The 15,247-nt window shown below is 35.4% G+C and overlaps 1 protein-coding gene across 1 annotated transcript in view; it reads right to left on the reverse strand.

Moving 5' to 3' along the window:
* The window catches only part of shank3a (SH3 and multiple ankyrin repeat domains 3a), a 476,554-nt gene that overhangs the window by 199,791 nt on the left and 261,516 nt on the right, over positions 1-15,247 (reverse strand). The window contains exon 14 of the mRNA XM_088922585.1: positions 3,375-3,553. Within this exon, the coding sequence (XP_088778711.1) occupies positions 3,375-3,553 (179 nt within the window). The remainder of the gene's footprint in view (positions 1-3,374; positions 3,554-15,247) is intronic.

The following is a 15,247-nucleotide window of genomic DNA, read 5'->3' on the forward strand; positions in this document are numbered from 1 at the left end:
CAGAAGGAATGAGCTGCATTTCTCTACCCTTGGTTGAGTCTTTCAGAAACAACTCATTGTACCAGAGTGCCAAACATTCCAATTCTATTAGATTTATATTGCTTAAATTGCAATATTTTAATGAGAAGCTACCTTACATTCAATCTTTGAAAACACCAAAAAAATACTTAGATCTCCAGTTAATCTGAATACACAAACCCAGCTTTTACAGACTCTAAATATATAAAGGTATATAAATATACCTTTTGCAGAATATTTCCCAGTACTTAAATACAGCCTGTTATATTTTTTACAAATGTGTGATGAACAGGAATAACAGAGAAGAACCTCAACATCCAGCAAATAATAATAATCAGACTTCGTTATTGGACATGGCTGCATAATAAATTAGGAGATAAAAGTTATTTTATTTTTCATATCACAAGCTTAAATTGCTTAAATTCTGTTCGATTTATTCTGCGTGCTCCACTGCTGTTACAGTACATTTCAACATGAATTGTGAAAAGTGAAGTACACCTCTGACCTTAACACCAACACATTTTCCATGATAGAAATAGCCACAATCTCATTCCTTTTACATGGCTTAAAACACAAAACCAAGGTTGCTTTCTTGTGTTTTCATTTCCTGTTATATACCCTAAATTTCATTACCTACAGAACTACTATATATGTATTTTATATGCATCTACAGTCATTGTTTCAATTTAAAGTAAAATATCTTAGAATTGACTCTTACTTTACTTTGGTAAATCAATTTATGTTTACTAGTAAATATAACACCTAAGTTCCCAATGTAAACTTTTATAATCTTTTTTTTATTCTAGTTTGTATGGACAAAACCAGCAGACAACAGAACAGAAAACACTGCATTATGAAATTTAATATTGAAATAAAGAACTTGTGTTTCTATATATTAAGAAGGAAGATAATAAAACAACCCCAGACAACACATTATGTTTTATCATACAGCTAAATACATTAAGAAAACATTTAAAAAGATTGCACTTTTTATGGTTGTTACAAAACAAAACTGGATTGCAATGCATTACAGTGTTATGGAAAATTGCTTCCTGTGAAATATACAAATGTTACAAATATAGATGCTTCAGATGAAATATTTACTTATTTACTGACTTAGGAAAGCAACATAATACTATTAGGTATTAAAATGGGCAATACAGTATGTCATTTTTTCACTTATACTCCTTCTATGCATATTATTCTGGTGTACACAGGGAGGAAGTGTTTAGATATTGAAGGTTAAAAACAGGAGAAGTGGAGTAAGTAAAGAAAAAATAGCATGTTATCTTATTTAATTTCATTTAGGTTTTTGTTGCTTTGTCAGCACACTTGGTGAAGGGAATCTCTTTCACCATAAACTTCTCAGAATCTTTGCAAGGCTCTTAAACATCTAAAAGAATAACTTAAGGTTTTAAGACTGCTCAGTATTTTGAAAGGTTATTGATATTGCAATACCATAAACCCAAAGATAACATTGAAATGACATCCGTGATTTCCAAAAAGTAGACGTTCTACCGTCAAACAAAAAGGTAATACACAAACATAATATAGAAAAAAAGATCCCCAATACATAAATATATAGAGATAGTATACAGTATATAGAAAGAGCTTCATCATGTTAATTCATTTTTGAATAAGACAAAGACAGGTCAGCAATAATAAAAGTGTCTTTTTTTGTGAGGCACACTTACTTACAGCTTACTCAAATGTCAAACACTTTACATGTTATGAAAGAAATCCACTTTTAACATCTTCAAATAATACCTGTTATAAAATTTGAACATTTCTGCAGTAACATTTTCAAACAAACGTTTCAAAGGGAGGACATTATATTGTATATTTCAAGCAGCAGTGACCATTCTAAAAAGGGTGCAGTGACTCGTTGCAATCATTTTTTATTAAAAGCCTGCAGGAGCTTTCAGAAAATGAAGATTGGGAAGACATTACAGAAGAAAATAGTGTAGAAACTTAAACTCATAACCAGAAAATATGAAAACTATGTGCAACATGTCTGTGTGCACTGCACAGTAATAGTACTGTATACATACATTATGCATGCAGCTAGGAAAAAAAATACCATACAAAAGGTATAAACCACAATAGTACTGGAAGGTGTTGAAAACGTATGCATATGGACGGTATATGCATAGCTTGCCATGCATAAACAACTGAGATCTACCCATCTAAAACCTTTTAAACACAAGCACACAGGGGGGAAAGTGATAAGATTCTACTACAGAACAAATTCTAGACTAAAACCAGGGGAAACAGGAGGAGTATCAAAATGTTCTCAAGTTTACCTATTTCATTAGATTGAGCGTCTTGTATGAGGCATGGATGAAGATAAGAACAGACAAACACATGAAAGAGAAGCCAATCAATGGCACTGGAGAAAAAAGGCAATGTATTGCTGAATTCAGCCTATGGATTTCTCTCTATTTCTTAATGACATGCTTAATGATTTGAAAGGGCTAAAGTGTGTGAAGGCAGCCAGTGCAGCACTAGTAACACTCTAGAGGTAACATGATGTCATTAGTGTGCATTTTAATATTTCTAAGATTTCCCTAGTTTTAACACAGCACCACCAGAAGAAAACCAGGAGCTATGTTAGGCATTTAATCTTTCAAAACTTTGTAAGTTATTTTATGGTCATCTTTTGCAGTTTTTTTTACCCCCAATAAACCTGCTTCATGTTTAAGATTTACCTTGAGTGCCTGTAACATTATGAGAAAAAAATCAAGACTGAGCAGTCTGTGAAATTCTATCTGAAGAGTCTGTTTAATGTTCTTTTTACAACAAAATCCAAAATGCCACAGGATTCTGCCAAGATTTCCCTCAAGTTCAATAAGATCAAATCTAACTGCATACATAGCACATCCAAACATGCTTACTAATACAGAAACTCTTAGTGAGCAGTTATCAACAAAAAGCTAGATACATTTTTAAATGATTCATCATACACTTGTTTGTACAGATACATTTCTTAATTATGAGGTCTGATAGCAAGTGAATCAGCACACAACTGAACTACAATGTGCGCCACACATCAGAAAGTGACAGCTATAAGCAATAAATTGTTCTGCACAAATTCTGTCACTTTCTTTCATCATTTTCAAACTTAAATAAAGTATTAGTCATCAATACTCATAACAGTTTATTGTCAGAAACAGAAGTGCTGCACCCAGGATTTTGAAAGTTTCTGCAGATTGTGGAAGGACAATTTTAGTTGAACGATTCAATACTGGTTTGAGAAGTCAGAAGTTCTAGATTTAACTCTTCCTTCCACACAGGTACTAGAGTTTAAACATTCCTCACAGCATTAAAAGACAACAGGTTGTATCCACTCAACTTACCCTTAACCCTTTCTCCTCGGTTCAGCTGGATCTCGCCTTCTCCTTGGGGTGTGTAGGGTTTCACCACGATGAAAGTACGCCCAGGAACTGCACTGTAGAGTTTCCTTTTGGGCCCACGATGCCCAGTAAGGGCTGGTGGCTGTGGAGGGGGGCTCGGCTCGGGGGTAACCGTGCTGGGGCTGTAAACGAAAACATAGGTTACCGTGGTGATTCCCGGCAGCTGGTAGCTAAATCCAGTGGTCACCGACATCATCCCGTGACCTGAGTTTCAGCGTTCCCAACCCAGTGCCCTCATTCGCCGTAAGGTCACTCGGTGTGGTGTGCCCAACCCCCTCCCTCCTTGCACACCCCCCACTTTCTCTTCCTAGTGGAGCCAGGAGCCGGTCATGATGCGTGGTGCAGGCGTGTTTCGGATTCCGCCGGGGCACACCTCAGAGTCACACATGTCCGGAGTCACAGCTTTCTTCCCCTCCTGGGAGGGTGAGTGTTCCCCACTGCGCTCCTGCTCTCTCTCCCTCTGCTGCTCCCATCCACCCTTCGGAAACACTGACACAACTGCGCGCTGCCACTACCCTCCCCGTCTCTCTCTCCCACCCCTCTCTGCACATTATACCGTGGACGCGGCTGCCGAAAGGAGTAGATTGATTTGTGCCTGCACTCGGCTCCCTAAAACAAGTCTTCGGGGAGTGCAGGGCATAAACCACCATCCCGTTTGCTTAATTGCCACTCCGCTCCACCCCCAGCCCCCCTAACCCCCCACCCCTGAAAGAGACAGGCCAAGAATTCTAATTGAGCTGCTGCCTCTATAGCTCCTGCTCTACAGATCCCCCATTTATCACTTCTGCTGCGTCCAGGTTCATCAGCCACAGCTGAAAGCTCACAGGCTTCTTTTTTGCATCGGTTTTATTTTTTTTAATTCTGGCACCTTAATGTTAATTAGCTGTGGATTTCCAAAAACTGTGTTTTCAGTAGTGGCTTTTTTGAATAGTCCAGGTAATGATGACATTTATTTTGATTGTGTGTTTATGCCTGGATATGTAATTATGCAATTTGGTTGCTGGTACTGTTTTGTTTTTTCCTTATTTATTTATTGTTATTTTTGCTTCCTTTTATTGTGAGTCAGGGTTTTCCCAACCCCTCCCTTCAGCAGCTTGATCAATCGAATCAAACTCTCATTCTTTCGTTCTATCTCTCTCTCTCTTTCAGCTCCAGGCTCCGTGTCGGCTTTTCAATTACTGCAGGGAGACAGGGCTGGAATGGCAGCCGCATATTAATGCCTCAGCTCAGGACAGCATGTATACAGAAACAGACCGAGAAAAGAAGGAAAACAAGCCCATTGGCAACACCAGCAGCACAATAGGACATGGACCATAATGCAGACAGCTGACATGGGGCATAGGCAGACAGACTACGCCTGCTCGCTTTTGGATCTGCACGGCTCAGACCATGATAAAAAAAACAGACAAACCCTGAAACCCATCTTTTCCGTTACTGCTTAATGATGAACAGGTACAGTATTTATTGGAAATTTAAGTCTGCTTACTCATAGTGTCGAATGTATGTGGCAACCTGTTTTTTTATTAATCAAAAGCAATCAATGAGTATATTTCAAAACACTGTACTTCCCTTCAATTGCATATGTTTTTCAGTTCCCAGAGTTTATTATGTAATTCAAGCTTTCTACACATGGGCATGATGTACTTTATTCACCTCATCTAGAAGACCATTCTCCTAAATAATTTCAAGGTATTCTATTTTTATAATTGCTATTAATATCAAGGACTTTAATGGTTAAATCGAAACCAGTTGGCTTTCTTATATAAGTATTTTCTAACACTGCATCTTTATTATTCTCATTCAACATGTTCTGGCTTCATTAATAAATCTATTGCTCAAGCTATGCACTTAACTGGTTAAAATCAGTAGCTTCCGGACAGGGACATATGAAAAAACATCTGTATTAAACAGGTAGATCATAAATAAATGTTTTGATACTAGCACATAATACTGTTCACAATTATTGTCATGTTGCACTTTATTTTATTAACCAAAGGGAAGTAAAAATTATGAAATTCAGTCTCTTTAAATGACACCAGGTTGCTCATGGGGTCACCTGTGGTTTTTCTCCAGACAGACCTTTTAGAAAGAAATGTCCAGAAATTGTTTTTAGACACATTTTAGTAAACGTTTAAAAAAATGCTGTGTTTTTCTCTGTGGATTACATCATACTATTATACATCTTAAATGAAATTTTCATTGACTGACAATGTGACTAACACAAGAGAAATAAGAAATATAAAAAAAATCTAAAATTGCTTTATTTTCTGCAGAAAGAAAATACCACCACATTATGGTGGATGCTATTGGTCATAAAAATTGCAGTCAAATCTTAGCTTATGTACAGTAGCTTTGTGTGCAGTGAGAAAAAAATGAAGAGGGCCGAATGGTTGAGTGAACACAGATATCCAAAGCCAGTTTCAACAATTTATTAAGCAAAATGCTTCAGCAAGAAACTCAATCTCTATTATATGTCTAAATGTTTTGTACAATAGTACAGAAAAAAATTCCTGTAAAACACAAAGTCTGAAAGAGAAGGCCTTTAAGGTTACCATGATCATTTAATTGCTAGTACCTTATTAACATTCTACTTCTTGAGACATGTCCATGTATTAACCTTGATGAAGGCTTCAGCTCTATGTGAAAAGAATATTCTCATCTTAGGTCCAAAATACACCTTGTCCCAAATTCTCATCTGGGTCCTTTTCTCCTAGACGTACTTGAAATATGGCCATCTAGGTTAATAGTACTGCTTCATTTTCAGGTGTCTGAACACAGCATTCAAATTCCCCAAAAATGATCTGTTTTAGCCAGTTGTTTCTTTTATATATGTACTGTAGTATACAACAAAATAAACACACAAGTCGAAATATTTTGGACTTCCCAGCACATTACATGAATTATCAAATCTAACAAAACACATTTCAGAAATAGAAAACTTCTGAGTGAATATTATGAAAAATGTAAAAGAATGCATGCCAATAACCCAAGGAAAACTGTTCTTCTAAAACAAAAGATGCACAGTACTGTACATCACCCAGGTCTGGACAAAAGAGGAGCATGACTTTCTGACATACTGTACTGTATATATGAGAAAACGCCTCAATTTGTTTTTATAAATTATCCTGTGCAACAGCAAAAGCCTGACAATTACACGATAAGCTGTCCATTGTACAGCTGATAGGGTATCCCTTCACCTTCTTCAATGTCACTGACTAGTTACAAAGGAAAGTGTTGTCAAAATGCAATCTTTATCATTCTTTATGTTTTAGATTAAATCAAAATTTAATCTAATATAGGTCAAATGAGGTTAAGATCAGGCAACCAAAAAATCCACACTGCAGTTGATGGACAAAGGAACGCTATCCCATTTTCAAAACATAAGTCAAATGTCAATATCAAATATCAAATAACAAAAATCAGTGAAACAATTACTCCTCATTACAACAATACTTGTCTGCTTTGAAAATGTCTGTTTCAGTGGCCAGAGGCTGAAATTATGTACCAAAAGCTCCTTGGCACACATTGCTGTGCCTTACTGGCAAAGAGAAGTAAGCTTTATTGCTCTACATCTACATTTACAGACCACACAGCACACCTCATCTAGAAAAAGATAGTAATAACCATTCATCTACCACAGACATGAAACATGTTTTACCTGTTCTGTTTTCATTGAAAAGTGACTTTCAGAGGTTGTTAAAAGTTTTTTTTTTATTCTAGTAGTCCAACAATCTTGATTTTTTTTGTGATGACCACACAGTGGTCGTCTTCTGCTGTGTGTAACCATGTCTTTAAAACTTGAAAATACAAGTAGTCCTCTATGAAGGCTCCCAGCATCTATTTTGACCACATTTTGGCTAATGCCAATTTCATGCACTAGATCTATGAGAACAGAACTAGACCAATCGTTCACAACAATGTGTAAATGGACAAGGTTCTTCTTATTGTCATGCAGAACGCTAATTTTCAGTGGCTTATTGTCTCCTTTTTTTAATGAGACATTTCTTCAAAGTAACATCCTCTCAGATCTTGTACTTTCCTCTATGCTTTAATATTGAACACATTCTGTTCATTAAGCACAGTTCAAATCTTTGAATTTGCCATGGTGCATGCTTAGTTATTGCATTAAATACTCCATTTTATTCATAGTTCATACATAATCCTTTTTCCTACTGACAGTTTTTCATCTGTGTATTTCTTGGCATTTATTTTTGTTCACTCAACAGCAGATAACTACTTATAATGACTTGAACTTTCAAAGCTCTTTACAAGGAAGGGCATTCTTATGGAAGCAATGGCTGCAAACTGTTAACCACAGGGTGGTCATTAAGCATATCTGAACAGAATACAACTAGATGTCCTAGTTTTCAGGATTGCAGCAGACATCCTTTGTTTTTTTAAAAAAAATATTATTATAAATGAATCAATAACAAAGAACAACATTTCTTTGCATGCTGATGACACACTAAAAAATAAAGAAAATTAAAATGAAAAAATAAGAAAATGCCCTTGTTCACATTAAAAAAAAACATTACAGATCACTGTTTGGATACAAGGTAATTTTCTAAATCTCCTATTGATGTCCTGTTCAAGTGCTCTTGGGAATATTTTAGATTTGATAATACAGTATATCTGGATATTTATTTCTCTCCTTTTCTATCAGTTGGTTAAGCAGAATAGTTTCGTTGTAATTTGGATTGAACAGAACCTTAACCCAATTAATGAAAATTAAAACTGAGTTGGAAAGGCGGGACACACTTGCATCTACCAGGGTGAGTAAGTATTTTAAAAATGGATGTGCTTCATAGGCTGTTACTGTACATCCAACTCTTGCCTAATGTATTCAATAGTCATTTTTTTTCTCATTGAACAAAATGCTCCACAATTTATTTGAAGGGGAAAAGGTAAGACTAAAGCAGTGTGCATTACAGTTCCCTACTAAATATCGGTGGCTTACTCGTACCTGACATGAAATTGTACAAAAGGAGCTGTACCCAGCTCAAATACTCTGCTGAGTGGACCAGGACTTACCCAGATTCAATGTGGTTGAGTAGCAAAAAAGGCGGCTATGCTGAAAGAACACTGAAATATAGTTTTTAGAATGTGTATTTTACTTTTAGATTTTACTATTATTTAATGGTAAAATATAACTCTCATGAAGAAACATTCCATTTTTTCTTGTGTTTAGATTTTTACAAATAAGAATTTTTCCATTGACTTCTATGAAACAGTCAACCCATCTGAGGTAAGTCAGAAGATATATTGCAGAACAGTAGTTCAGACGTAATGGTTATCCACTATTTATGTGCTATAATAACAAGGAGGGGTGGACTAGAGAAAGAGATCTCTCACTAGTTCTGCATGAACTGTCGGATTCATGAAATGTCAGGCTAGTCCAAATCTTATTGTATGCTGCCGGAAAATAAGTTCTGCAAATGGAGACCTAATGTGCTTCTTAAACTGGTTTCAAGGCTAAGGAAAGTTTTGGAAAGTCTGCCAATGGAAATAATTACTTACACACTTAACAACAAGGTGATGTTTTTTTCAAAATACCCTTCTAATGATTTGCTTACACCTAAGAGTAGCTGTTTTCTTTTTTCAAGCAATTTTCGTGCACATACTGTGCACGTCCCTAAGCAGTATTGATAAAGCAACATAGTAAGTGATAATATTCCATGACCAGATACAAAACTATGTAGAACCCAGTGTGCTTTTGGTATTTGGATTGTATTCTTTCTTCTGTTTTTTTCTTTATTTTTTATTTATCATGTTTAATTTTCTGTTAGTACACATACACAAGAAAAAATGTTCTTAACTAGTCTGACCATATGCTGATCCCTGAATATGTCTGAAATAATAGTATTTATTTAACCTATCAATAAATCTATCAATCACTAAATAAAATTACTGTTTAAGATTATTATAATAATAAGGCTATTAAAATTGCATATTTCTTATAACCACTACTGCACCTACAGTATCACTTTAATTAAGATATAAAAACAATTTACTATAAAGTCATAGAACAAGATATCAGTTTAACAACCAGCATGCTCAATTTTAATAATGAATTTGATACAGATAAGTAGAAAAGTATTTAAGATCCCCTGCTATCACACAGTAATTCCAGCTGTAACAAGACACTCTCAAATCTGTATTTGGATTAAGATTAACAAAACATCTTGGTTATCCTATTACCGAGTTTCACTCATCCAAAAGCAAATCCTACTATTCCTCACTAAACAATCCAACCACAATTTCCTTTAGCACAAACATTCCATAATTAAAGCAACTGTTGAGGATTTGTTGCAGAGTATTAGCCTTGTCACAGAAACAGTGTTAACATCAAATTAAATTAACATAAATTAAACTAAGATATGAAATACCATAATAGTTCAGGTGGGTTGCTGCGTCAGCATGCGTAGGCTGCAAAAGAACAAGTAATAGGTTTATTCCATGCTGAAAAAAAGAAGAAAGAAAACACAACATTTCGGCCGTGGAGCCTTCTTCAGGTGCTCACACGTCGGCTCGGCTCCACGGCCGAAACATTGTGTTTTCTTTCTTCTTTTTTCTCAGGTTGGAATAAACCTATTACTTGTTCCTATGAAATACCATATCTACCCTCCAAATACAGACATAAAACGCAAGAGCAAAGAAGTGGAGATTTTAAAATGACAGATTTTATATACCTAAAATATTGTTTATACTGTAATTCTGTATACAGTACTGAAAGGATACAGTACACAAAACAATGAAACACTGACATCTCAGGTACAATAGCCTGCGTCATTGTTTTTGCTTGTACAGTATCATTTTGCTCTCCCAATCATCAGTCATCATCTCCTCATACCACTACAGCCCTTCTGCCTCTTGAGTGGAAAGGAGTTGTCTGAACACTCCCCAACACACTCACTGCTGAGTCAACCACCTTTTGACATGCTGCAGCCTCCATGGAGCCTTACAAAGAATCAGTACTAATAGGAGGAAGTTTCGGAGGATGTCTGGACTACAGGACTCAAAATGCACTCCTAACAGCCTTGTCTGGTAATGCTGTACTGGAGCATGTGCTAAGTCATTTGAGTTTACATTTCCAGAAATATAAAAAGAATACAATACAAACAAAACTAGTACTTTCCCTTGTATCTTGTTTGCAAGTCTTGTATGTAATGTAGACGTTGTATCATAAACAATGAAGTAAATGCCAATCTTTCACTTAGGAAAGCTGATACAGATGACAAAACTAAGAACAAGCTAAACAAATGGTTAAATAAATCATTTAAATAAATCCATATATCCACATATTATTGGTGAATTGATTTATAAAGTATTTTTTTTTACTGATTTGCTATGTGGTGGGGCGACATGCACATAATGGCTGCCATACATCACCCAGGTGGGTGCTGTAATTCAATGACAGATGAAGTGGGTCCCTTCCATATGGAAAGTGCTTTGGAATCCTTTGGGATGAAAATAATAAATTGTATTCATGCTGTATATGAGTATGGATGACACGGTGGTACAGTAGTTGTTCCTCACAACTCTGGAGCCCTGAGTTCATTTCCAGACTCGAGATGCCATCTGTGTTGAGTCTGAATGTTCTTCCCGTGTTTAAATGGGTTTCCTTTGACAGTCCAAAGACATACTGTACAGTACTGTACTGGTAGGTTAATTGCTTTCTGGGTGAGTGACCCTGGTGTGAGTTAGTGTGTCTGTGTGTGCCCTGTGATGGACAGGCATCCCATCCAGGGTGTACCCTGCCTTGTGTCCGTTGCTTGCCGGTATAGGCTCTGCTCTCCCATGACACTATAAAAGATGTTAGAAAATATAGGGATGAATGCTTATATATGAATTTTAGTTGTTACTAAAAATTCCTTTTGGCTGTCAAAGAAATAAATCAAACTGCATATATACTGTATATAGTACACAGTACATATAGGCGGAGAGTGTATGAATGTCTTTTTCCAGGGCACTTATTTAGCAGTGGCAACTCAGGTAACTTTGAATATTAAGAATCCATTAGCAAAGGCTAAGTGAATGTGTTAAAAATATAAACCAAATAAAATCAGATGCACAAATAAACTGAAATAAAGTAGCAGTCAGTGCATGTCAATTTATACATGATTTTTTTATACATGAACTTTTTACATTTTTAGCAGGCTATGTGTTTTGAACTCAAAACATAAGACAATGCTGGTTCTGTATTTAAATAAAAACAAATAAAACACTCAGTATAAACAAACAGTGTTGAGGTATTTATAAATGAGTGAAAAATGCAAATTCAATGCATCGGAATTAATGCAAATTGTAGAAACCATGATAAAATGCTCCATTTATCTGATGTCAGTGATGTGGCAGTTCATGTGTTGCATAACTCTGCTGAAACATCTGGGCAAAAACAGTAATCTGGAATAAGAAATATAGAAAGGACAAATCTGCAGGACAATATCTCTCCAAATAAAATTTAAGAGAAATGGAAATTGTGTTACGTATATTACGATCATTTAATTAAACTGAAGGCAGTGAAAAATGCTTTTTAAGCATTTAAATTACAAAATCATGCGTAGAATGACTCCCACTTGTGTCAGGTATTCATCAATTCATTGTAATCAATTCATCAGTGCATCTTGACACTCTGCAATGACACAGAATCAATCAGAGCTGTCTCAGTGGAAATTGATTGTCTAAGCTCTTTAGGGTCATGGGGTTTGCAGCTGTAAACCCATGATTTCAAGTATCCCTAGAGGGAAAAATACAAATGTCTTGTAAGTTCAAGAGATGGTGGAGGTCATCAGAAGCAACCCTATCTACCTATCTATTACTCTGGCGATGTGCTCTCTAAGTACCATAAGAAATGTCTATAAGGAGCCAAGGATTATTGGATTCTCATGTAAAGTATCACATGATATATTTTAGCAAGTGAAAGGTAATCAAGGTGTGGTGAAACATTACTCTGCATAACAAAATTCTAAGATGCTGCAGTCATAAAAGTATAACATTCTATGTAGACCATAAAGGAGTTACTTTGATAAGATGAGAACTAACTTAGTTCTTGTGGGAGCTTCCTTGAGACCAATATACAAGCTCTGGATGTACAGTACACAGTCCCATTGAGATCAAAAATATCCTCTACTGAGAGGGTGATGCCATCTGTCACATTGGTAGTTTCTTTCCCTCGTTCACATAGCTGATTTTTGCCGCATATTCTTCTCTGATAAGTCAGAAAAATAAAAGCTCAGTCTTCTAGCAGAAAAAAGGCAAGTTCGTTTATTGCTTAAACTAACTTATTCCATAATGATTGGCTCTTCAAACTATTATCATTTTGTATGCAAGTCTAGTCTAAAGTAAGAAGGTGATAAACCAGGGACCCATCTTGTGCATTTGAATTTTAGTACACAAGCCATTGCTTGAAAGAGATAGCATCAGCTTAAAAAAAAACTGGGTTCCTCATTCCAGAATCCTACAACCTTCTATCCTCTGGTTCTCAGTTTTGAATGTACCGTACTTTGCCATAGTTTTTCCACTGGGTTGTCATATTCAGGACCACTGTATATGTGAAGTACTACAATCGGTAACAATACCTGAAGATAACATAGAATATACTGTACATCTGCCTATTGTCAAGTCTTGAAGTTTAGCAGTACACACAGATTGCCTGCTATTCATGAGGTTAGTCATGAGGAAATAAAAACATCTGACTTGCAACACTTGAAAGACTTCATAAACAGCTTCTTATGATTCCTATTATTTGAAACAAAACAGCATTAGACAACCCTTATGGTGCTTCTTAAATCTAGGTGCCATTATTTAAGTTATTTTAGCTATAGCATTCGATGTGTTATAGTTCAGTTGGTAATTACTTTTAATTAAATGAATGGATACTACCTAGGAAAACATACATTTTTGGAATACAACTATTATTTTTAGAATAAATTCTGTGCAGAATCTATCATGATTTTAATCCACCTTAAAAGTGTTTTCCAGTGATCAGTCATAGAAAGTGGGAGTGGATATCTGTAGCGATCTATTCAATGGTTTAGCCTGCTTTGTTGTAGAAGCACTGTCAGAGACACATCCAATTATTCTCTTTAGAATATAAAATGTATGTGTTGGCTATTGAATTGTATTGGAAACATGCCCTTCCACCACTAATGAGGACATTTAGGCAACCAGGCTGAAACGCCCTCTAGTGGAAGAACTGTACATCACGTAGTTCCTGCCTGATACTTTTCTTCTGCATGATTTATGCATTTCCTGTTGTATGTAGGGGTAATATTTTTATGTATATAGTATTACTTTATTAAAGAAAGTAGGTCTCCATTGACAGCAACATAAGGAAACATACAATTGAATTTACAGCTATGCAGCCAGTACACTAACTAAATTAGTATTTTCCAATGCATGCACACGCCTTGGGTGTTCCCACCCTTTTGCACACCTTCTCTTAAAAGCTGAGCACAAAACATCCAAAAAGCAACAAACGACCAAGGATCAATAACCACAACAACAGCAACAAAAAAACAATTTATGAATATGCTGTCAAATAAAGAACATTTTCATGGATCAAATCATTCCCACAGGATGATTGTAAGTGTAAGATTCTGCTTGGTCTTTAGCACCCTTTTTTAATTGTAAAATGTGCCCATTTTAAAGCATACATTTTAGTTCTCTACTGTACATGTATTGATAATGTTTTGTATAATATATACAATATAAAAGGATACTAGGATTAATAGGAAAGTTTCAAAGGCACCCAGTTCATGCTTTTTTTACATTTTAGGGCAGTTTGATGAAAAATTAGAATCGGCTAAACAGCAGATTCAAATGAAGTGATTTTAAATCAAGACATCCTATGGGAATTTAGTTTTATGTTAAATGTACTGTACTTCATATACATACAGTATGTTCTTTATACATATTACAGACTCAAGTCATTACAAGTCATTAAAAAGACACAATGTTTTTGTGCATATCCAGACTTCCAAGGTGACTTACTAAGTGAAAAAAAAATCTAAAAGTAAATCTTGAGAATTAACCTCAAAGACCATCAGACAGAAAAACGTTTAAGAGAGGAGGCCAATGGCCTGCTTGATATTCAGTAGTTAAATGGATCAAAACAGTTATTTTGTGTGTTTATGCTTGATTCCACGTTAACTCAATGATGTACAGGTACACTTGATTTTCTTCTGAAAGTGCTATGAGATTGTGAATATTCAATAAATGTTAAAATGCTGGGAGTTCTTTTTTCAGATAGAGTAATTTAAGTTTAATCTATATTATTAAAATTAATGTCTCAGTATAAACTATCACCTGACAAGGACATACATGACACACATATATTGAAACTGACATTTTAAAAGATTTTTCTGAAAGTTAGTCTCCCCTTCAATTGGTGTTAAAGGGATAGAAATTCTTAATAAGAAAGCTATTACATTGATAGAATATGTCATATATGATTTTTTCAGTTATGGTTTATGCAGTTACCTCAGTGCAAGAACTTACTCTTAAGGAGTCTGAGAAAGTTGTCATTACTACATTTCAACAAGTCACAAATATTGCAGTTCATTTAGCCATGACAGCACATCAGTGAAACAAAGCACAAAACAGAACACTGCACAGAGTGGTTAATATTTATATATTTTCATCAGTGCAGTTCCTCTTTTGTAAGATATTATGCAGAGGTTGTGGAATAATATAAACCTTAGAGACTTTATTATTTGTTTAATAAATGTGAAATGAGTGCACAATGTTTAGTTTTCTTCACAGCAGAGGTACTGTAGTTAGATAGCTGGGCCACAGTGACATCACAATGACTTTCT

This window comes from Atractosteus spatula, chromosome 8 (assembly GCF_055471065.1).
Source record: "Atractosteus spatula isolate fAtrSpa1 chromosome 8, fAtrSpa1.hap1, whole genome shotgun sequence".
NCBI classification, from domain to species: domain Eukaryota; kingdom Metazoa; phylum Chordata; class Actinopteri; order Semionotiformes; family Lepisosteidae; genus Atractosteus; species Atractosteus spatula.